Source organism: Meleagris gallopavo, chromosome 1, assembly GCF_000146605.3.
Source record: "Meleagris gallopavo isolate NT-WF06-2002-E0010 breed Aviagen turkey brand Nicholas breeding stock chromosome 1, Turkey_5.1, whole genome shotgun sequence".
NCBI classification, from domain to species: Eukaryota; Metazoa; Chordata; class Aves; order Galliformes; family Phasianidae; genus Meleagris; species Meleagris gallopavo.
This window is the reverse complement of record NC_015011.2, coordinates 67,455,433-67,477,900: the sequence shown is the minus strand read 5'-3', so window position 1 is coordinate 67,477,900 and position 22,468 is coordinate 67,455,433. Positions and strand designations below refer to the sequence as shown.

Genomic DNA, 22,468 nt, shown 5'->3' with positions numbered 1-22,468 from the left:
AAAAAAAAAATCTTAATGAGGTACATTTTGGGGGCACCAGTAAAGCATTACATTATATAGCATTATGGAGAGAGAAGAGATTCTATTGTACTCTGCCTTTGTCTTTTCTAATGAAGCACCACCTAATGCTAGAAATGTACATATACAGTCTGTATCTGAGAATTTAGACAGATGGGACTTTGAAGGTATTCCATTCTGATAAATGGAATTTAGTGGCAGGACACAGTGTCATATTTTTCAAAAATACTAGTTATATCTCACCTTCTTAAGTAGTGACAGTACATTTTCTCTTCCATTAAATAAATTAAATGTTGTGTTCTTCTTTACCTAATTTAAATTAAAATTTAAAATTAGTTTTAGTGTTTTTTTTTTTTTTTAACTAAGCTAGCTTAGATTCCACTGTAAAATCAAAATTAGAAGATGCATAAATTGACTTAACTTTCTTTTCCTGAAAATATTGAATTCTAATAAGTAGAATACACGCTCTGTTGAATTTTACGGCTGGCTTTACTGTAAGTCACCTGACTGTTCAAACAGAACAGCACTACTATATGCACGTGTTGGAATAATACATTCTTTTACGACCTGGCTAAACTGAATCTCTAGTGCTTGCTAGTACTGGCAAGTCATATTTTCGGAATAGTTATTAATTTGATATATTTTCCTTGAAGCATCAACAGACAATGAAGAACAGCTACAATTTCCATTGGAACTTAGCTCTGATCCCCTTGCTTCTCAACCATTCTCAGCACCTAAAGGTTGGTTATATGGAAGAAAAATGAACTCTTTCCTTTTTACTGATTCTAAGTGTGACCTTTTCACTGTTGTAGTAGCCTTTAAACATCTATATTTTAATTTTAAATATTCTGTTCTGCTTATCTATAATAAATACTCCTACAGTCAATTTTTTGAGTCATATAAGGTCTGTATTTTTCTTTGGTAGATTTCCTGTATTCTTTTCCATTATTTTTAGTTCATGGAAAATGTAAAACCTCTGTGTGTTGGGTGTCATTTCACTTAGAAGAGTTATAAATTACTATATAATTAAACTTGTCTCATATGACCTTGCTTCCACAGATGGGCCATGTAAAATAACTCGATAGTCACAAATTTTTTGTGCATTTGCTTTAGACAGCAAATATTTTTTTTTAGGTGTAAGTGCCCTTAACTTGTATGGTAAATGTTAAACAGCTTTCATTGAAATCATCTATCTTGACTTCCTTGTATGTTGTTGGTTAACACCTCTGTTAGTAACATGGACAGTGGGATTGAGTGCATGCTCAGCTGGTTTGTGTGTGATACGGAGTTGTGTGCTGCAGTCGACATGCTGAAGGGCAGGGATGCCATTCAGAGAGATGTAGGCAGGCTTGAGAGTTGAGCCATAACATGAAGTTGGATACGGCCAAGTGTAAGGTTTTGCACCTGGGCTGGGAAAATCCCAGACATGTGTACAGACTGGGAGAAGAACTCTTAGAGAGCAGTCTTGAGAAGGGCTTTATTTTTCCTGTGGATGAAAAGCTGGATATGAGCCAGCAGTGTGCATTTGCAGCCCAGAAGGCCAACTGCATCGTGGGTTGCATCAACAGAAGGCAGCATGGAGAGGAAGGTGTTTTTTAGCTTTCAGTTATTTTGTTAGTATTGTGACTAACAATGTCCCTCTCAGCTGTCTGCAATGTGAGTGAGCCTCTAATGTCTATTTCTTGTCACATCACTGTGCAGGTTGTAGAATAGGTAGCGACCAGTAGAGGGTAGCCTGTTCATGGAGATTACTTTTTCTGGTGGTCTTCACATTCCATGTTGTACCATAGCTCACCTTCGAGGTTTTCAAATAGATAATTATTTCAACTGTCATTTCTTCACAAATAGACACTGGAGTTTCAATGGAGATTTGTTTAGTAGCCTATTTAAAATACAGATTACCTTGTTTTTAAAAACATATTATCCAGAAGTCAGGATGAGACTCAGTTTCTGTCGTGACAGGCAGTAGTGATAGACTCTAAATTCATCAGTCAGAGCAAAAAGAGCAGTCTTCATTGGGTCATTGGTTCTAAGAACCATGCCTTTCTGCCATGAGAGGTGATAACAGTCAGTGTGCTGAAGTGAAGGGTGTATTTACTTGTGTGTTTGGCAAAGGAATTGCTAAGAGTGCCAAGATAAATGTGAAGCAGATAAAAGATTCTTCTTACAGAAAAGAAAGGATAATTAGAAGTGCCGTAGTATCACTAAAGTTGGGGAAGACCTCTGAACTCATCCAGTACAACCGTCAGCTCGTCCCCACCATGCCCACTCACCACATCCCTCAGTGCCACATCTCCATGTTCCTTGAACACCTTCAGGGATGGTGACTCCACCTCACTCCAGTGCATCATTGCTGTTTCTCAGAAGCTATTTTTCCTAATGTCCAGCCAAAAATGATTTATGATGTTACTTGCTGAGTTTACTTTGTGTTCAAAGGAAAATCATAACTAATCTCAATTTTTCCCTGTTTTCTGAAAATCTTTTGCTTTGGTAATAGGTGGGAAGTGGAGAAAAAAAAAAAAAGTGGGCGATTCTTTTATAAACTTCAAAGTTTATTTGCCTTCTGGAACATAGAGTCTTAGCTAGTTTGTTAGCTTGTTTACATTAAGGCTAAATATGAATGGCTAGCTGATAGCTATTTGTTTTTCAGAACTATTTATTAGCAAAGCATCTTTTAACTTGCAAGTCAAGTTTAATAAAGAATTTGTACCAATGTACAATCTGTTACCAAGGTACATGACATAAGATATTATATGTAGGGGATTTTTCTGATATTTTACTGTGAAACTTTTATGAGAAAGAAGTTGTTGTCACATCCTCCATGACTCACAGTTAATAATGCCCGCAAATTATCTGAGTGAAATTTATTCTGTTTTGTTAGAAGTCCCGGAGGGTGCAAGCTCCCACTCAGGTATTCCTGCTGCTCAGAGAGGTGAGTTTACTTCATTTAGCTCTGTGCCAGAACAGAATGAGCATTCTTAGGCCATTGGTATACTCTTTTTGGATGTGTCTTAATCCAGGAAGTGTTTACTAGTTAACTGAGAATGCATGCTCTGGTGTGGCTTAATGATATCAAAAGATTTGGATGTTTTTTAATTAAAAGCCTATGCGTTAATAACAAGTGTTTTTCTGTGAGATAAATTAAGATCACTTTATCTGCCAGAAAATGAGTTCCTTGAGAGAGTCTTTTTTTGCTTTTAATACCTTAATTTGAATTAGCATGTGTTCCTTCCGTTTCTTCGGGATCATGAAGAAACGGTGTTTGCAAAACTTTTTATGTTTTTTTTTTTTTTTAAGATGTGCAAACACTCCCACAACTAATAGCAAAAACTCACAGCAGAAATAAGTCTGGTTTCCACTGTAATGATAGTGGGGATGGAGAAGGAGGACAGCATTTTGTTACGGAAAGCTCATTTATGTTTTAAACGTAGATGCTGTTTCGGCTTCTGAGTCTTGTCCTCATCACCAATACTTCTTTTCAGTCTGTAGGTTAGTTATTGATAAAGGTAGTTAGGAAATTTAAATCGCCATCTGCAGCTCCTCTGGAGAAAAGGAACAACAACAAAAATTAAAGTTAAACAAGGCCTAGGTAAACAAAACCCAAAATTCAATACCTAATGTGGGATTAAAACAAAAATTAATGAATAATCTAACATAAGGAGTGAATGACTGTATTCGCATGTTTTTTCAGTGCTGAAGTCCCGGTCAGGCAGTTGGTTCACAACTGTGACATCACCAGAAATGGGTACACTGGCTTGGACAAGTCCAGATTTATACTGTAACTTTTCCTTTAAACAGACCTGGAAAGGGATGTTCGATCTCTCTCAAACACAGATAATTGCTTCCTCAGAAGGAGCATTGAGATGAGGGAGAGACATCATCCATATTTTTTTCTTTGTTTTTTCTTTTGTTTTTTTCTGTCTGTGTTTTCAGCAACGTCAATTGATTACAGTTCCTTTGCAGACAGATGCAACAGCTGGATAGAGCTCATTAAACTGAAAGCTCAGACCATAAGGCGCGGATCAATTAAGACAAGTAGGCGGCTGTTTCTACCACGTTATGATAATCTGAGACATATCTCTGATTTCCCAGTGGTGAATAGTGGAGTTTCTTGCCCAGCAGTAGTATTGCAGATCACAAGTAGAATGAATAGTGAAAAATGCCGACGTGTTAATGACTGTGTAAGCTAATAGGGGGTGTATGAACTGGTATCGTAAAGAGCAAAATACAGTATTTCTGTTCACTTAGTTATGATATTAGTTATGGATAAATGTGTACGCCTACTAATTATATAACATACACTGCATGGATGTAGGTGTATGTATGATCTTGGAAAATTTTTGGTGAGAAACAGGAAGCAATCACCAAGGTGACAGTCAAGGCAATGGTCACTAAATTAGCAAGTGGTGAGTTCTTTTTCAGTAGTTCTTTGGCCACAGGTCTGACTATCTTGCTTAAATAAGTAGAGATTAATATCTGTGTTAATGGAAAATGCTGCACTGGGGAAACACAACAACTTTCACACTTCTTGTAATAATTTGTTTCTCCGGCAGAATATGTATTTCAAAATGTTGGCACTTTTTTCTTTATCTTCACTTTATAACTGATTGTTGTATGTGCAGCTACTCGCCTCAGTGTTTTCTTTTGCAGGAATGCCACTCTTCCAAATAAATTCCATTTCAGCTTTTTGTCTCCTTTTGCATGCGTTGCATGATAATTTCCTTTCTCACATGGTATGGCTGAGCATCACAGGCAGCTGAATGTTGTCACCAAGCTATTTGGAAACCATAAAGAAGAGTTGTTGTGTTTTAAGTAATCTTACTTTGATAGTTACTTTCTCTTCTTCCTTTTCCATCTGTTTAGCTGCTTCAGTTGATAAAGCAAGTCCATTGGCTGAAGGATACTTACGACACCGTTCTATTCCATCATGTACCAATTCTACCGTCTCTGTTGTTAAGATGACACCTCTTTCTTTTATTCCTCGGGCAAAAATAACCAAATACCTTGGGATAATCAACATGTTTTTTATACGAGAAACTACTTCTTTGCGCGAGGTGAGCTGCATATCAGGGATTTGTAGTTTTTAAAATAATAATAATCAAAGCCAAGTATATGTGGTATCTGCAGAGTTTGAGTGAGCAGTGGCACAGTGGATTGAGATTTTGTCACTTGAGGCAAGGTGCTTAGTGGGGATCAAGTTGCATTGTGCTGCTCTTGTCAAAATACTCTATTTCTTCTTTGCATCTGGCACTGTTAAGAAAGGGTTACTTATCCTCTGGCCATTGCTGATGGCTAATTTGAGTATACTATTCAACTGTAGGTTCTTAAACAGAACCATATGAAAAAATGAATCATTGACTAACAGTGGAAGTTGGGATCGTTTGAACCCCGAACTGAGAATCATTTAATTGCTAAAAGCCAGCCAAACGAAATAATGCCCATTTTTATTCACTCATTTAGCAAGCTCAGCGATGAACTTTCACAGTCTGCTCAGATGCTAGAATTTGTTGGTTGATAAAGTTTCCTGTATTATATATAACCATTGTACAAACTTTTTTAATGTTGTGTTCTCTGCATGCTCAGTAACATAGATCCGTGTCATAAATGTCTAAGATGTGTTCCTTCTCATCATTGTGTTCTTTCGGGAAATAGCCGCATCCTTCTGCCACAGTTTCTAGACACAGAAATTGTTCCTCATCTGGTTTGCCTGTACTGAAACTGTGCTGTTTACTGCTAATTATGCATTGATAAACAAAAACTTGCTGCCAGTTCTATGAAAATGCTTTGAATAGACAAATCTCTTGTTTGGATCTTGCAATTAATGGTTCCTTTTAACTCGAGAAGTCTATATGAAAAGGAGAACGTTTTGAAAAGGATGTAATAAGGTACACCCAGGGCATTGGTTGCATGGTGCTTTTGCTCTAACTGCGCCTTCTGTAGTTATAAATTAAATAGCTAATATGCAAACTGTGCTGACTACCATAATGGATCTAAGCAGAGGTAAGTTGCTTGGGTGTTCGATTCAATTCCTCCATGAAGTTGGGAAGCCTGTGCAGTTTTTGTGGTGCTGACAGTGTGCTGCTGGCATCACCAAGGGCAGCTGATTAACACCTATTTCAGCTATGTAGGCCAAGTCACAAACCAGCTTTAATAGTGGTTGCAGAGTTGTGTTTTATATTCTGTGTAAAAATAGTTGGCAATATTGCTTTCTACGTTGGTCATGGTATTTTACAGAGTATTGAAACCATATGAACTCTTTAATAAGTTCAACTGTATGCAAGATATGTACTTCATAAATAGATAAATTTAAGTTCAGTTTGTTCATTGCTCTTAAGCTTTGAAATCTACATGGATATTTATAATCTTTCATTATCTGCTGTCATCACGTTTTGTATCAGGTTTATAGTATTACAGCTTTTTTTCCACTGGTGCTGTAACTGTTAGAACAGTTGGACAAAATCTGAATTTCACAAGGAATGATAAACTCATATTGAAAATGTGATTTCTGGCTGCAGGTGAATTCATTCATGCTTTATGCACAGATTCATGTGTTCTTTCTGGTTTCTAATGTCTTCGAGTCTCTCTGGGATAGGTGGATAAGTGACACTTCTTAGTGAATGTTGGGAACTAAAGACAGTCATTAGTATACGTGGAGCTATAGCGGCCGCTCCATACTGTTAATGACTCTCCATGACTCTTAATCTTCAGTGTAAATTACTCTGTATTTACTTCCCAGTTTTCAAGAAAAAAGGGCAACATTCTTCGTGATGAAAGAAAAAATCATTTCTCAAATGTCAGTTGAGTATCGCTGTTCCTGTAAAGGTGTAGGAATGTCTGAAAAGAACCCCTGTGTGTGATACCCAATTGTGGTTCCTTTTCTCAAGCAGTGAGTTTCATTGATCTGAGATTTAACTGTTACACATGAAACGATGAATGGGTTTTATGTTCTGTACAAAATACAATTTCAAGTGTGCTGATGTATTTGATGGAGAAAATGTAAGGGAAGTATTCAGCATCCTGTTGTGATAACTGACATAAAATTACCTTTTTTTTTTCTTCCTTTTCCCTCCCATTTTAGGAGGGTGGTGTCAGTGGCTTTCTCCATGCTTTTATTGCTGAAGTATTTGCAATGGTGAGAGCACACGTTGCAGCGTTAGGGGGCAATGCGGTTGTCTCATACATCATGAAGCAGTGTGTGTTCATGGAGAATCCAAACAAAAACCAGGTGAGTTATGGTATCAATCACAGTGCTTGTACTAGTATGACATGAATATAAAAACTTTTTAAATTCTCTGTAGAGCCACGTGTGTGGCACTTCTGATCTCTTGTTTCTTTAGAGAAGCCAAGAGCACTTTGCGCACCCAAGCTAACATAAAGTTGCAAATATTTATATTGATAAATTCCCAAATGGATAAAAAGAAACTAATGTCACTAGGATGAAGTACATTGTGGGAAAAAGGAGAACACAGCAGTGCTGAACACTTGGCTTCTCTGATTTAGTAGCATTAGTATTTTAATACTGTTCACGTACAGATTTTGGTTCATTTTGGTCATAAAGTGACAAAATTTTGTTAGAAAAGAAGACAACTGAATGTGGTCGTTTTGGTACATGAGATAAATTCAAAACATCAGTAAAAATGAAGAACTGCCACCCAGATTATTGTATGTTGCTGATCTCATGAGAATATGTCTACACAGCACAAAAGTGGGAGGATATAAAAAGGAATTTGTCCCTCTCTGATCTGTGCCGACATTTTATTTTCTGTGCTGTTCTACCTAGCAGCAAACAATCACGTATTTTGTGTTTACTTGTATGTTTGGTAACTGTATGTTCTCTCTGTTTGTCTTCCCAGGCCCAGTGCTTAATAAATGTAAGTGGAGATGCAGTCATTTTTGTACGTGAATCTGAGCTGGAGGTGTTACCAGTTCAGCCCGCTCCAGTCGCTTCCCAGCCCACAAGTACTGGAGGAGATGTCACAACGTGAGACAGAACAAGTGAAATTGTCTTCCAGACAGTTTGTCTAAAATGTGGGAATGTTAGGATTGCATCTTCAAAATCAGTATCTTCCCTGAACATCATTAGCCAAAGTGTAAGACAATCACAGTATTTGTCCTCCAACTCCATGCAATTGTCAGGACAACGTATTGGTAGGTATGCTCTGATTCTTCTGGAAAAATTGCAAGCTCCTTGGAAATGCAGACAAGCAGAAGCGGTGATAAGAAGTGCGATAAGAAAGGAGACATCCCAGAAAAGTGAACTAAAATCCCATTGCATTTTTCAGCTGTTAACAAATCTGCAATACATTAAAATTCAGAACCGTCTCTGAGTTCCCTTACTGTATCAGGTGCTTCTCAGCTCACTTCAGAAAGAAGAGGGTCTGAGCAGGTGGGCTGTGGCTGAGGTTATGTCAGCAGCCTGTGCTGTGCTGGGGTAGCAAGAGGAGGGAGCACAGGCTGTGAGATGTAGAGTCTGAACTTGGCTCAGGTCATGCAGCACGGAGAGGAAGGAGCAGCACCAAAATTCCATTTGGATCTCTGCACACAGAAAATATTTTTCAACTCCTTGAGAACTGTTGGGTTGTTTTGTTTTGTTAAAATTATTATTAGATGAAATGAAATGTTTGGGTTGTTTTTTTTATCTGTTTTTAGAAAGCTGTCAGACCGTGATGCTGTGTTCTGATTTCACTATTGACAAAACAAATATTTTTTTATATAAGAATTATGGAAAAAAATGTCATAAAGCTGATTTCCTTAAGGAATGTCATCTCTGCAAAATAAATAAAATGATAAACCATCCTCTTAAAGAGCAGAGAGGTACATTGCAGCCCCTTTTCCATTAAGGATAGGAAACGCCAGGCTGATTATACACTGGTGTACGTTTGTGATGCTCACTTCTGCACACTGTTTTTCTTTTCCGGTACAGTATCTAGGAAAATGAGGGTACTAAAAAGAAAGGAAAACTGTCATTTCCAATGAGCGTCTGAAAGTCAGTGATACTTCAACGTAAAAAGATGCAAAGCTTTGATCTGAAGATGCATTCTTACCTAAATCTGACAATACATGGAACTTGAACCAAGGTGTAAACTTGAATGTAAATAATCTGCTTAGTGTTGAAATTAAGCAATGGCATGGTTATTTGTTAAAAATAATTATTTCATTGTAAATGAGCATGAAAATCATTCTTTGCACAATAAATTTCTGTAAAAAAAATACTTGCCTTTTTATATATGTAATACCTAAATGTGTACAGTGGATGCATATTAAAGATGTCACATTCTTGCCTTCCTCAGAGGGGCTTTTTCTTTGGCGTTACAACTGGTTGTTTAGCATTTGGCCAGGTAAAGAATTGTGTCGGAAGTGGCTGAGTGAGGTGCTCAGCAGAATGCTCATACGTTCAGTGTTTTAGAAATTCTCTTAAGTTCTGCTGCAGCCCAAACTACCGCAAATGATATCACCAGTGAGTAGCTGCAGCTCTCCTGATTATTTTCAAGCAAATTTCGTTCTCTGTGAAGCTGATGGTAGAATAATTTCAAAAGATCTTGGATCTGGCTCAAGAAGTAGTTTTCAGCCTATTTCAGATGGCACCATTGTCTGAAGTAGCACATCGGGGTGCTGTTCTGTATCTTTTTGGTAGAAGTTGTGGAAGTGCCAGTATTACTATCTTTTTCATGTTGTAGCTGTCTAAAGGTCACATTTTCATCTACTGTGTTTCATTAGACATAGAGTAAATGCTTTCTCATCTAGAAAATTTAATTCCTCTCCAGTTATTATTCTGGAAATGATGAATGTTTTTATCTATTACTGATTGAGATCTGTCTTTCCCTATTTGATCCAGCTGGGTAAGTTTAACCTGGAGAAAGCCGTATCTTTAAGTTGCTTTATGCACTTTTTTTTCCATCATTAAAAAATATTTAAAAACAGTTAAAAGGGATCCATCTGTGCAAATGCAGTCATCTGGAACATCAAGACTGACACATCTCTCATACTTAAAAAGCAATTTTGACAGAATAATTGAAGTTTCTACTAATACAGGTGCAGTTAATGCAAGATATCAAACCCAGATGGGACTTCCAGATGCAAGATAGCAAACAGGATTGTTTTCTTTGTCAGAAACTGTACTCCAATAATAGCTGGTCAGGGACAGGCGCTAATGCAACTTGCTGCTTTCTCATATGAGAAATCCAAGTAACAGGCAGTAGGGTGAAAGTAGCCCTGCTCCTTGCTCCTATTTGCAGCTCTCACAAGTCCCATCAAGCTCAGGTTTAAACCTGAACACCCATATTGGGAACAAATCAGGTGGTATCACCCACCACGTCAGACATGGTCTTGCACACAGATTGCTACCAACTGACTGTAAGGTGGGGACAACAATAGAAGTAAGAGGGATGCAAGGAATTACAAATGATTGCGAAGAGTGAGATGTCAGTGATTGTGAAGCTTATGGAGAGCATTCTTCTGCTTGGATGGTGCATTAGGATGAGTGACAGTTTCCCTGGCAAGCACCTAATGAATGTCAGTGCTGAATGCAGCATCTGCCAGTCTCCCTTTGACCCTTGGTCTGTGTGGGCAAAATCAGTTTTTTCACTATGTGAAATTTGTGGGTTTGGTAGGTGGAGAAAGTATAGTTTGTCTGTGCTACAAACAGAAATGATGATGCGCCATATCTTGTCTGTAGAACTGTGTCAGGCTTTGGAGGCCGCAATTACAGGCCCTGCCAGACTTCCTCCATCAGCCCAGGACCCCACGTTAGCCCTGGGGCTGACAGAGCAAGGACCAGACTCAGCTCACTCGCATCCTTGCCTGGCCTCAGGCCCTGCCGAGCTGGGGGCCAGCAAGCTCCATGCTATGCAGCTCAGAGCTGAGTTCCAGGGCTTCATTAATGTGTACAGAAATATGCCCTTAAACCATAGGAAGGGTAGGAGCTAGGGAGTTTACTTACTGCAATTTGGGTTTTATTCAAAGAAAGTGCTCCTAACGCTTCACAGGAGGAGTATTTCTGCCTGGACAAATCGCTACAATGTAAGTAGATCCCCTAGGAACTCTGATTTTGTGGGAGTGCAGCTGAGACTATGGGGCTTTTTCTAGAGATGCCCTTCTCTGCTGGTGTGTACTCAAAAAGCCAGAGGAGCAAGCAAGAGCAGGCAGGAACACTTCCCTCTTCCTGCGTCCCTTTTCCTGCATTTAGGTGTGCAAATGGCAGCTTCTGGTCATGCTTTGCACTGGACGCTGGATGGCAGAGCTGTCCGTGGCTGTGACTCAGTTTCCAAGCTTTTTCTGAAGTTGTGGATCATGTTTTGGTCTCAGTCCGGGGGTTGGTGCTGTTTGCATGGGTGAAAATAGCTGAGCGAAACTGAAAGAGATGCTTATGATTAAATGGCCATAATCCCCCAGCTCTGTCTTCCGGCCACGCACGCACTTAGCTGCCCCTGTGTGGAACTGGGTGTGCAGGGCTATCACAGCACACTGCTTTGGAGGGATCACTCGCTTACGCCTGAAACCTGCAAATGGGCTTTTAAATTGTCACTTTAATTTTACATAAATCAGCCGTTAAACCTACCCAGAGGCTGCGTGAAGAGAATGAAGCTCGGCACTAATGCTTTCACAATTTTGTTTCTGTTGACAGCACAGGGCTGTCATGTGTTGGAGGTGAAACAGCTCTTCTGATGCTGTTGTCACTTTCGATATTCTCCACAAACAGCAGCAGGAGGGCTGAGACAAGGGAAAGGCAAGAAGGTTAGTGGATAAAGAGCATTAGCTAGACAGGCAGAACAAGGAAAGAACTCAAAATGAACTTGAATATCTACCAAGCAAAAAGAACAGAAAGAAAATAACTAATTGGAGAGACAGACAAATAACGATTCCAAAACCAGAATAAAAAAGAAATTCTGAAAATAAAGTATGATAATATATTGTTTTAGCAATTAGTATGGCAATGTCTTGCTTTCTTCTGGAATTTTTCCTGAGTAAGATTTGAAACACTTAGCAAAGATCGAGGTTATTTCCCAGCTTTGTGGTGAGGGACACAAGACTCAAGCTCTTGAATCCTCCTCTGTGAGTAGCAGCTTTACTAAAACAAAAGACACGGCTGGGAGTCTGAGGTGTCCACACTGCACATTTATGCCTTGCACTGGTGGTCCCACTGAGATAAACACACAGAGCAGCGTTGCTTTACTGGTTCTGAGAGGGAAGGTACACAGAGAGGAGACCACGAGACGTTTGCAGTGATGCTGCTGTGCTCACAGCTCAGCGGCACGCTGCCAGTTTCTGAGCACCGCTCTTTGGGAGGGGTGAGTGCCCTAAAGGGGAGAGCTCAGAACCCCAGCAGAGACATTCTGAAGGGAAGGCTGAACTCAGCTGGAGTCAGATGGAGAAATGCTGGAGTTTCCTACATCTACAGCAGAAGCTTGGGAGTAGGGTGTACAGGATGTAACAGTCCTCAAGTAAGGTGGGGAAGGTTCAGGTTATGCGCATAGGCATGGTTTTGCAGTTGTGAGAAGCAGGAAGGACTGCCAAGCTGCCTGGGGAAATCACTTATACTCCATCGAATGCCTTAGAGAAGTGGTGAGATGAGTGTCTTCCAAGACTTGCATGAGTGCCTTTGAGCGGGAATTCATTGGATAAACTCCTGAGATCCTTTTTATTTGTCAGACTTCACGCTCCAGGTTCACATAGGTTCAGTTTAGAACCAAGAAAAATATGCTTCTCTGCAAATATTTTGATCTGGTTAGGAGTGGCTGCTCCTAATCTGTCCTCCAGTAACTTTCTGTAGGAAGTAATGGACTTAATTATATATATAGCTAGAAACAGACAGTGCTTTTTACAGTCACCTTGCCTGCAAACAAACAGACATTATTTTAATAATGCAGTAAGACTGGCATGAAACCCAGTGCAGTTGTTTTTTATTATGATTTGTCTGAGCTCATTATTGAATTTGACCTTAAAAAAACCTAACCAACCAGACAATCAAACAAAAATGCCCCCTGAAATCAAAGGGTTTCATACTGTAATGGTTATATCAATGTCTAAATCATTTATGTTAAGTTGAAATGTGGAAATAGCCTGCACAAAGTTTTCTCAGATCTCAGTCATAATGTTATTTCAAATACACGCACATAAATGTGATCTATTCTGCAATAAAACAGTTACATTGACATTGTGGTTCATTAAATTAAACGAGACATTATTTCTTGCAATTAAAAAGGTGTACGGTACAAGCAGCTGATGTCTCGCACACCCTGGCCGTACTTAGGGGAGAAATTTCTTTGACAGGAAATAATTTGAGATTTTGCAATGAAATTGCCCATGCCGTTAGGCAGCCTGACACGAGAAGCTTTGAGTGATTAATGGCTTCAGTAGTTTTGCCAAAGGTTTACTTGATACAAAGAGCCAGACTGTGAAAAATACTAAGTGTCATTAATTTCTCTGCAGCTTATTCTATCCAAAACTTGCATAGCTGATGGTTCCCAAATACGTGTCATGAGACTTTTTGACTGCCATAAGGTGAGTGTAGTGCAGATCTTCTCTCCTTTTTTTAAAAAGTGATTGTGGTTGAGTAGTGAACCCCCACAGTGGAATAAGGCTCAGTAGAAAGAAGTGTACATGGAGCTCAGGGAATGGATGATGTGGAGTGTGGCTGGTTCAGTGTCACAAAGAAAGCTGCCATTATCTCAAGACAAAAGGGGATCAGAGGGTGATGTGAATTGGATTCAACCTGTTGAATCCTTCCCAGCAACTCATGATGCCTGGTGTCATAATGGTGAGAGTATCAATGGAAACCAGCAATAGGAATCACACTGGGATTAGGATTGAACTGCATGCTGAACTACAGCAATTGCTGTATTTGCTAAATGCAATGGGCACTGTGTTTTCAGTATGTTTTAGATCACTCTACTAAGCCAGAAAACCTGTATAGAATCAAGTATCTTCAAGGAAATAAATCTGGACTCTGAGCATGATAGCAATCAGTGGCTATTATGATCAGTTCACTTCCTCTGGAGCTGCCAAGTGAGGCTTTTTTGACAGCATTAAGCTGCAAAGTCCAAGGCCAACAAGCGAACCATCAGTACAAAAGCGATAGGACAGAGCAGTGAATTTAAAGAAACATGGAAGACCTTCACACTGTGATGGAACACAAGACCATTAAGGTTCAAGCTAAATGGATATCACAGCTAGGCACATGCAAAAGAAGTTCTAGTGCAACTTTGAACAAAGAAGGAACAGGCTCCTACTTTCCTTCCTTCCTGCTGATTTTACTGTGGCATTTCATTCACTTTGAGCTGAGCAATGGGCCTCGTCTGCTGCAGGTATCCATGGTTCAGAGTGGGCTGTGTGGTTTTGCTGGCTTCGTTTCTTTAGAAGTTTCTTCAAAATGAACTGTATCATTTTCTTCAGTAGGAGCTTCCAAGAAGTCAGGGTAAATATTCCATCAGAAATAATGTATTAAAAGATGAGAGTTAAAACAAGGAACATCCTGAGTATTTCTCTTCCTTTGGAGAATAGTTGTCCATGGAACATAATCATACAGGAACAATTTTTCTACTGTCTTGTGATTCTACATAAGGATGAAAAAATGTACACTACAATGACAACCAAAGATATTTCTGGCTGGCTAGACACAGTTTTAATTCATAAGATTTACTTGAATTGCATAATTATTATATTAATTTTTATCATGTTGGCTATATACAAATGCCAAAATCAGAAGAGTGAATTGGCAGCCAATGAAATACAGAAAACCCATAGGAAACATTCCAGACTAAAGTAATTTACAGATTATGAGAATGAGTGGGAGTAAAGCAGCAAGAGACTAGAACAATATCTATGACAAGGAGAGGAAATCAAATTAAATACAGATTTCATCTCTATTGCATTTTACCACTTACGCTCACTTTACTTCCCCAAGAAAATATCATTATATTAGCCCTGACTCTCTGAAATACAGGATATTCAGATACTTGTGATCATTCTCTGACATAATGTCTAGAAAAAATCACCAGTTGTTGCAGAATCCTGCTGTCATAGATGTGTGGGGCTGAAGACACCTGAAGGCTCAGAATGGTCTTAACGCTGATTAATTCAAGAAGAGAATGTGAAGCCGCCAGAGGATGGATAAAAGTATGCAAGGCTGTAATAAAGCAGGGAAATACCCATGTGCTGACATAGCTTCTAAAATTAGTGGGATCTTCATACATTTTCAGAACATTGAAGGGCATAAAAAGAATGGAAAATCAGCATGTGTGGGATTTAGGAAACTTTCAAAAGCCCCACTTTTAATCTTAGCTCTTAGTCTCAGATGAGGCAGTGAAATATTCATAAAATCTATTTTCATCCTCAACTTTCCAGTTTTATCCATGGATATCAAGTCTATGCGTGGTATTTCTGGAGACACAGAATTGTAACACATACGAGCATAGCCTAGAATATGCATAAACATTGTTGCTGCGGCACTTTTTACATAAAGATGTGCAAATTCATCAGTCTGACCTTATGGTTTCTTTTTAACAGTTAAAAAAATCTAGCTAGCATTTGAAGATTATACTGCAATCATTCTGAGATGCACAGCTGGATGGCTTATGGACTAACTGAGGCAAAACATGCTGCCCGTGGAAATCTGATTATGAAATATAAGGAAGTCACTGCAAATTGAACATGGGACTGCTACAGAGATAATATACAAGCCAATAAATCAGTGAGCTACAGACATTATGGTAGTTATTTTTGAAATGGATAAGCTTATACTTGAGCTAATTCCTTTCATATTAGAAAATTGAGATAAATGAATAGATTAGTAAGCCATTTTACAGTGCTTGAGTGCTTCTGATGGTTACCTGATAACAGTTCAGTTCCAGGAGGAATCCCTCTAAATTAACAGATAGAACCAAGTGAACTTAGTTAGTGGATAGGCTGTAAATATAAAAAAGCTGAATTTCTCACTGCGTTTTTCAAAGCTAGCAGGCAGTAGAAAGAAAACTTTCTTAGAATCAGACTTTGAAAATCAAATCAATTTTATCTCTACAATTTCCTTTTTTTTCTTTTTCCTCCATCCTGTAATATATATTTCTGTTCCTCATGAAATTAAATAATACTCTTGGTAGGATTTGGTCTACAAGACCTTTGTGTTGTTAGAGGGGTAGATGAGTAGTCAGTTCAGAAAAGCCTTGCTGAGTTTTTCTGGGCTTAATGTACTCTTCCTATAGTTTTATAATGATATTTTAGAGCTGCTGTGAATCATTTGAGTTATGAGTAATTAACCCCTCTGGAAATCTGACTCTCAGGTTGAATAACCATAAAATGAATCACTGAAATTGGACATTTTGAGTTAATCATCCAAAAACTCTCAGTCACCATTAGAGCAGATAATAAGCGCATGTGCTTCTCTGATCTGTCTCATGAAGGAAAATAAGCGATGTCTGAATTAATCTAAATTAGCACAGTATCCAAGATAGGGTAGCAAAGACTTGAATTAAATCCTAAGATGGAAATTTTGCCAGACAGTAGCCCCTATCAGTGCTTAACAATCAGAAAGAGTCCAACTGCAATGAATTGAGCGTACTTTAGTAAATCAGTTCTGTGCAGATATGAAATGCAATTTGAAGATCTACCTAGCTCTTCTTATGCATTTGTTTCCTGTTCAGCCTCCAAGAATTAACTTATCTTTCTAAAACCACAACAATATAAAAACAACTCTCCCAGCTTTTCATCTGAGGATTTTTTTTCTGCTTATTCAATATCTATGGATTGTGAAAGACTGCAGGAAAAAATGCACACTTTGCAACATGGTTGATGTTTATAATTACTGTAGCTCCAAAACACAGCACATTATTTGTTCTAATGACAGGCTGCAGCAGCAATAAAGTGTGTGTGTCTCCTCCAGGTTTCAGCTGTGGGAAGTATTTTGACATTTGGGCCCACAGTACATCACTGCTCATGGGCAGAGTTGTTTTTCTTTTGGCTGCTGAAGAGACGCTTCCAAGTTTGCCACAAATTTTGCTTTTGTGAGCACATTTTCCTATTAAAATTCCTTACTTATGCTCTCATTTGCTTTAGACAGAAAAAGATGATTGCTATCCTGGTCTGTACTTACCGGTATAATCCTCTGGAAATAGTTTCACTGTTGTCAGAGGGACACCACAATGTTGGGTACTACTTTTTGTAACACAACAATGACAGCTGTGATTGCAAGATAAAATTCTCCCACAAACCTCAAGCTAGTGCTCAGCCTGACACCACCTCAGTCACCAAGGCTCCTTTGGAGGCCAGCAGCTTAGGAATTGAATCTGGCTCGGGCCTTTCCAAGGGCAGGTTTCCCCCATTTCTGGTGTTAGCTGTTATAAATCATGATCTCAGAAATTGGAAGATCACCCCAGCAACTGATAATGTCGTAACAATGCCTCTTTGACATTATTTTTCTTTCCTTGGGATGATCTGTACTGCCATCCAGATAAGACACCAACAAAATCACCATCAAACAGACACTATGAGGATTGTGAGTTGCTGATTACATTATACTTCCAACTTGGAAACAGAAATCACATCTAAAACCAGTTCAAACCCAGAAGAAGCTGAAAGCAAGTATCTGGAGAATTCAGCATCAGCTTCAAGCTCTATGCTTCAAACCATGTACTGTTTACTTGGGGTTACAGTTTCTTTCACTATTATATGCTTCAGTGCAGAGCCAGCTGCTGTATAAGAATTCACAGAGAAGGTTTTAATTTCCTTCTCTGAAAAGATCACAATTCCAAAAGGCAAGCTCCATCTTTTTTTTCTTCCCAGTTTGTGGTTATCATAATTATAATAGCTTTCATTGCAATTCAGAGCTTCCTGGTGTCCTGACATCAAAAACCTTGGTGGCTTCATGAATTTTGATTAAGTGGTTTACGTTTCAAAGCTTTTTCCAAGCTCTACTATGTTGGAAAACTCATAAGTACAATGTCTGTGCTGTCTGAGCAACCAGATCTGACATGCTGCAATGGAAGAACATGAAGAAGAGGAAAACTAAAATTTCACTTACTTAACCTTTTCAGTCAAATTTATCTTTCTGGTGTATTTTTCTAAGCTACTTTGGTAAGTATTAATATACTTAGTCATACTGAGTAGTCACTTCTTCTACCTTAGACTTAGTAGTTAGGGGAAAGGACCACCTTCTACGGTTTCGTAGAGCAGATTTCAGCTGGGATCACGTGCAACTTCACAATGCATTTTTTTGCAAACATTTTGCAAGGATATCTAAACCTGTTTCAATCTTCACATCTGTTTAAAAAAAAATCTCATAATGCAGGTAAAGACTTTGTTTATTTTAATAGCTTTTTTTTTTTTTTTGGTGGTGGTGGTGGTGGGTTTTTTTTGGATGTCATTCAATAATGTGTTACCTGATCAGTTTTCATGACTGCTTTTTACACACCTGCCTATATTTTCTATAGTTTGTGCCTTCTAGTTCAGCAGTCCATGTATACGGTGGTACAACCACACTTGTAATCTTGATGTAAGGAACACGTGACCAAATGCCTGTTTAATTGCACGTCTTGTCCTTCAGTTCTGATATATGGGAACTCTTCGTTCTCTCTGAGCCCAAATAATACTTTGTGCAGCAATGTTAAAATATAAGTTAAAACTGCTTGAAGGTTGGAAAGTATGTTGTGTCTGCAAAAGAGTGCCTCTGTTGATATTTATGCTCCCATCCAGCTTATGTTACCTATTAGACTCTACACCACCATCTGGTTGAATTAATGACTTGTGAAACTCGCCTTCTTGATGACAGACATCACAGTGTGACATTCTGTAAAACAAAGCAATCCATCTTCTATGTTTCTCCTCAAGAGAGAAAACTGTTATTTCCTTTCAAATGTTCTGAGGAACTTGCCTTGAAATAGAGTGAAAATGTGGCCCTTGAAATGTTTTTAAACTTGTTTGAATAAATAACTTCATAAAAACAAACATGGGGAAATAGCATAAATAAAGGTGTCTTACATCAAGAGTTCGTGCAACCTGGACAGCATGGGAAGGATTACATTTTTAACTGACAGCTGTGAAAAGACTGCTGTGACCTGAGACTGCATTGTGAAGCTGAAATGCAGCAAAGGAATGTGCAAGTGGTTCTGGTCATTGTTCTCAGCTTCTGGGAAATACTGCAGACTTCTGCATAGTGCTGCCTTTCCTAAGGAACCTTATTGGGTGCTTCTTTCTTCTTGTTTTGTGTTGTCCCTCAGCACAGAGAATATATATACATGTTTTTTTCTAATTTAATCTGTGTCCTTCAGTGAAAAATCAAAGAGCAAGTCTTGCTCTTTGTATATTCCATTATATTTGTGAAGAAAGAAAATAAGCTTTCATTATTGTTTGCCCACTAATGAAACTTTAGATTGCTTTTTGGGTCCAGATGAAACAACACTGCATAACTTTTGAGAAGAATTCTACAATAGACTTGAAGCACTTCTTTAATATTAGCTGCCAGTGCATCCAAGAGCTTCAATTACAGCTGAAGTTGTCTCTGCAATGTGTGACTTACAGCACTGCTTTAGGCTTGAAGAAGACTGTTACAAAGCTCAGTAATTAGTCCTCAGCCATTAGTCAAATCATTTGGTTTCTCTGCTTCTGTTGGGGAATAATAGTAATGACAACCTTCTTCTGGGAAAATAAACAAATAAACCACAGCAACGAACAAAAACTTCTGAGATCTACTTAAAAATGCTTGTATATAAATATTATTGTTACTATAGACAAGCATGCTTCAGTTAACATATTTGGAAGAACTCTCCTGAGGTCAGCATGTAAATTTTGACTTAACTAAATGGGCTGATGGAAGACTTGGTTAATGGAACCCTTACAGATAATTCTAGCTTGGCACAGGACTCAGCAGTCTTTACACTCTTTCTGCACTTGTTATTTTATCTAGCCAGGCTGTTTGATTTTCTATCACTTCAGCTTTGCTTTTTGCTCCAGTTTAAGTCAAGTTTCCACTTATTCTGTGTACAGCAGAGGTGGTTTTACCCATCATCCTGCACAACATGGGCCACGAACAGTGAGTGTCTGTGAGATTTCCTCTTAGATGGTCGTCTATCTTGGCTTTGAGAGTTGCAGCCATCCTCGCAGAAACTTCCCTTCACACACATTTCTGTATCCCTCTTGTTCACTTTAGAGACAGGCAACTGAAGAAATCATATGAAATCAATGATAATTCTCAGCAAGTCCCAGGAGCAGAGAGGAATTTCTGACGCCTCGCACAAAGTCGTGGTTCTCCCTGATGATAACTATGGGGTGCTTGTCACAGGAAAAGAAGATAAGGCAATGATATCAATAAGCTCTTCCCACTCCTCAGCTTCTCTTTCATGCACTTCATCCTAGTCAAGAGGGAATACTTCTTGCAGACCAAATTTATTATGTCCCTCTGTATATCAGACATGACCTTCTCATGAACAGGCGTTCTTAAACAATGCTGAATTATGAATGATGAGCTCCTGACAGCAACAGCTCAGATCGAAATTTCAACAAATGTCAGACATGAGGTCAGAATTTATCTGAGTCCCTGAGGAAAAGGAACTCAACAAGGAGATGTGCCTGAAGCCTGTGTGCGTGCGTGTATATGTGTATATTCTCATCTAGGTTTGTTACAGTAGACCAGACCTACTGGATCCAGTTGTGCCTAAGGGTCAAAGCCAATAAGGATTATCATAAGTTTACTGTGATTTTATAGATGCATCTACTTCAGCTGGATATAATTATGCCAGTTGTGTGAGGATCTGTTTCATGAGTGTGAGAGGAAGGTTTGGATGTGTACTGTTAGTGGAAGAGGGATGATCTTGGAAGGGAGTATCTTGTAGCAGGTGTGGCAGGACGTCCCTCCAGAATTTCACTGTACTGCCTTGTCTTCATTACTGGGTCTCCTGGCCATCCTGGACATCTCTCATAGGCACTGAAGCCAGTGCTGTGCAATGAAAGTCTGGTCTTTATAGCTTTCCTAAAGACACTGTACTGATGTACAGCAGAGATGGTATTTTTTAATACTTAAATGAAGGGGTGCAAATGCATTGTTTTGTTTTTCTTGCTAGGTAGAGAAAATTTTATGTCACTCAATTATATGTTCTATTGTAGCCAGGTTGCTCTTCCCTGGTAGCAAGGGTGCCTTTCTTGTATGCACTTTGTCTTGGGTGATTTGGTGTCACTTCTGAGGCAGATCCAAGGTTAAGGCTCATGGACCAGAGGGAATGGTTTCAAACTGCAGCAAGGGGAGATTCAAGCTGGACATTAGAAAGTATTACTTTTCAGAAAGGGAGGTCAGGCACTGGAATGGGCTGCCCAGGGAGGTGGTGGAGTCGCCGACCCTGGGGGTGTTCAAGGAAAGGGACATGTGTTGAGGGACATGGTTTAGTGGGTGCTATTGGTAATAGGTGAACAGTTGGACTGGATGATCTTTTAGGTCTTTTCCAACCTTGGTGATTCTATGATTCTATGATTCTATATTTGTTAAAAATTGGCTGTGCTCATCTGTTATATCAAAAAAACCCACCATTTATTTCCCTGAAAAACTGAAAACCACAGTACCTGTGGGTAATGGCTCGATGCATTCCATGTGCTAATGCTTGTAGATTTTTACTTCTTTTTCCACTTTGTAACTAGGTAACATTACTGATCACATACAAAGATGTTTTGAAAGTCCTTTCAGAACTTTTCAGAACAGAGGTTCTCTGTATTAGGGAACAAACTCTACCTTTGATCAGTAAGATCCTTTTTACCATTTTATGTTTCTTCCCCATGCATTCCGATTCCTCTCTGTAGCTGAAAAGATGATTGTAAATGTTGTCACAGTAATAATACTGAAAAACAAAGATGTGGCAAAATTTTCAAGGAGAAGTAATACATATATTTTTTTTCCAAGGCCAGCTGATACAGCCAGTTAAAAATGGATTACATTTAGGCACCATGCCTTTCCAGGAATATTAATTTGATATTGTACTTGGCTGTAGTTGAAATTCTGCCCCTGCAACAGGATTATATAAAACTGTCTGTTATGTTAGGGGCTTAAGATGTTTTGTCACTGAGAATACATGTTTGTTAGTGGTTTTAACAGTGCTGCAAAGTAAATTGTGATAGATAGAAGCAGCATGGGAATTTTACCAACAGGTCTTTGTACTGGCAACTCTGAATGCTCATAAATGCATTCACAATGTTTGTGTTATTCTTATAAAAGAAGACGCAGATGTTAGTTTTTTCAAAATATATCATATGAGTGAATACAGTGAAACCAGAATGTTCAAAGGTAACACCATACAGCAACCTACCTAAAATGGCATCTAGGATAGATGATGATTTCTGAACATTTTTCTGTTGAACATCTGGCCAAAACACATACAAAATGAGCACAGAGTATTTATAGCAGTAGGGAATAAGGGCTGCCGTTATATACTAAATATTAAAATATCAACTCTTTTTTTCTTTTTTCTTTTTTTTTTTTTTG

General features: G+C 38.7%; 2 protein-coding genes across 2 annotated transcripts in view; both read left to right on the top strand.

Annotated features, from left to right (window-relative positions):
- Nucleotides 1–9,307, top strand: part of C2CD5 (C2 calcium dependent domain containing 5) — a 66,028-nt gene extending 56,721 nt beyond the window's left edge. Inside the window, exons 23-28 of the mRNA XM_031553819.1 lie at nt 672–758; nt 2,900–2,950; nt 3,952–4,053; nt 4,882–5,072; nt 7,097–7,243; nt 7,872–9,307. Coding sequence (XP_031409679.1) covers nt 672–758; nt 2,900–2,950; nt 3,952–4,053; nt 4,882–5,072; nt 7,097–7,243; nt 7,872–8,003 — 710 coding nt within the window. The 3' untranslated portion in view covers nt 8,004–9,307. The remainder of the gene's footprint in view (nt 1–671; nt 759–2,899; nt 2,951–3,951; nt 4,054–4,881; nt 5,073–7,096; nt 7,244–7,871) is intronic.
- Nucleotides 9,308–10,671: 1,364 nt separating this feature from the next.
- The window catches only part of ST8SIA1 (ST8 alpha-N-acetyl-neuraminide alpha-2,8-sialyltransferase 1), a 144,946-nt gene continuing 133,149 nt past the window's right edge, over nt 10,672–22,468 (top strand). The window contains exon 1 of the mRNA XM_019611649.2: nt 10,672–10,933. Coding sequence (XP_019467194.2) covers nt 10,672–10,933 — 262 coding nt within the window. The remainder of the gene's footprint in view (nt 10,934–22,468) is intronic.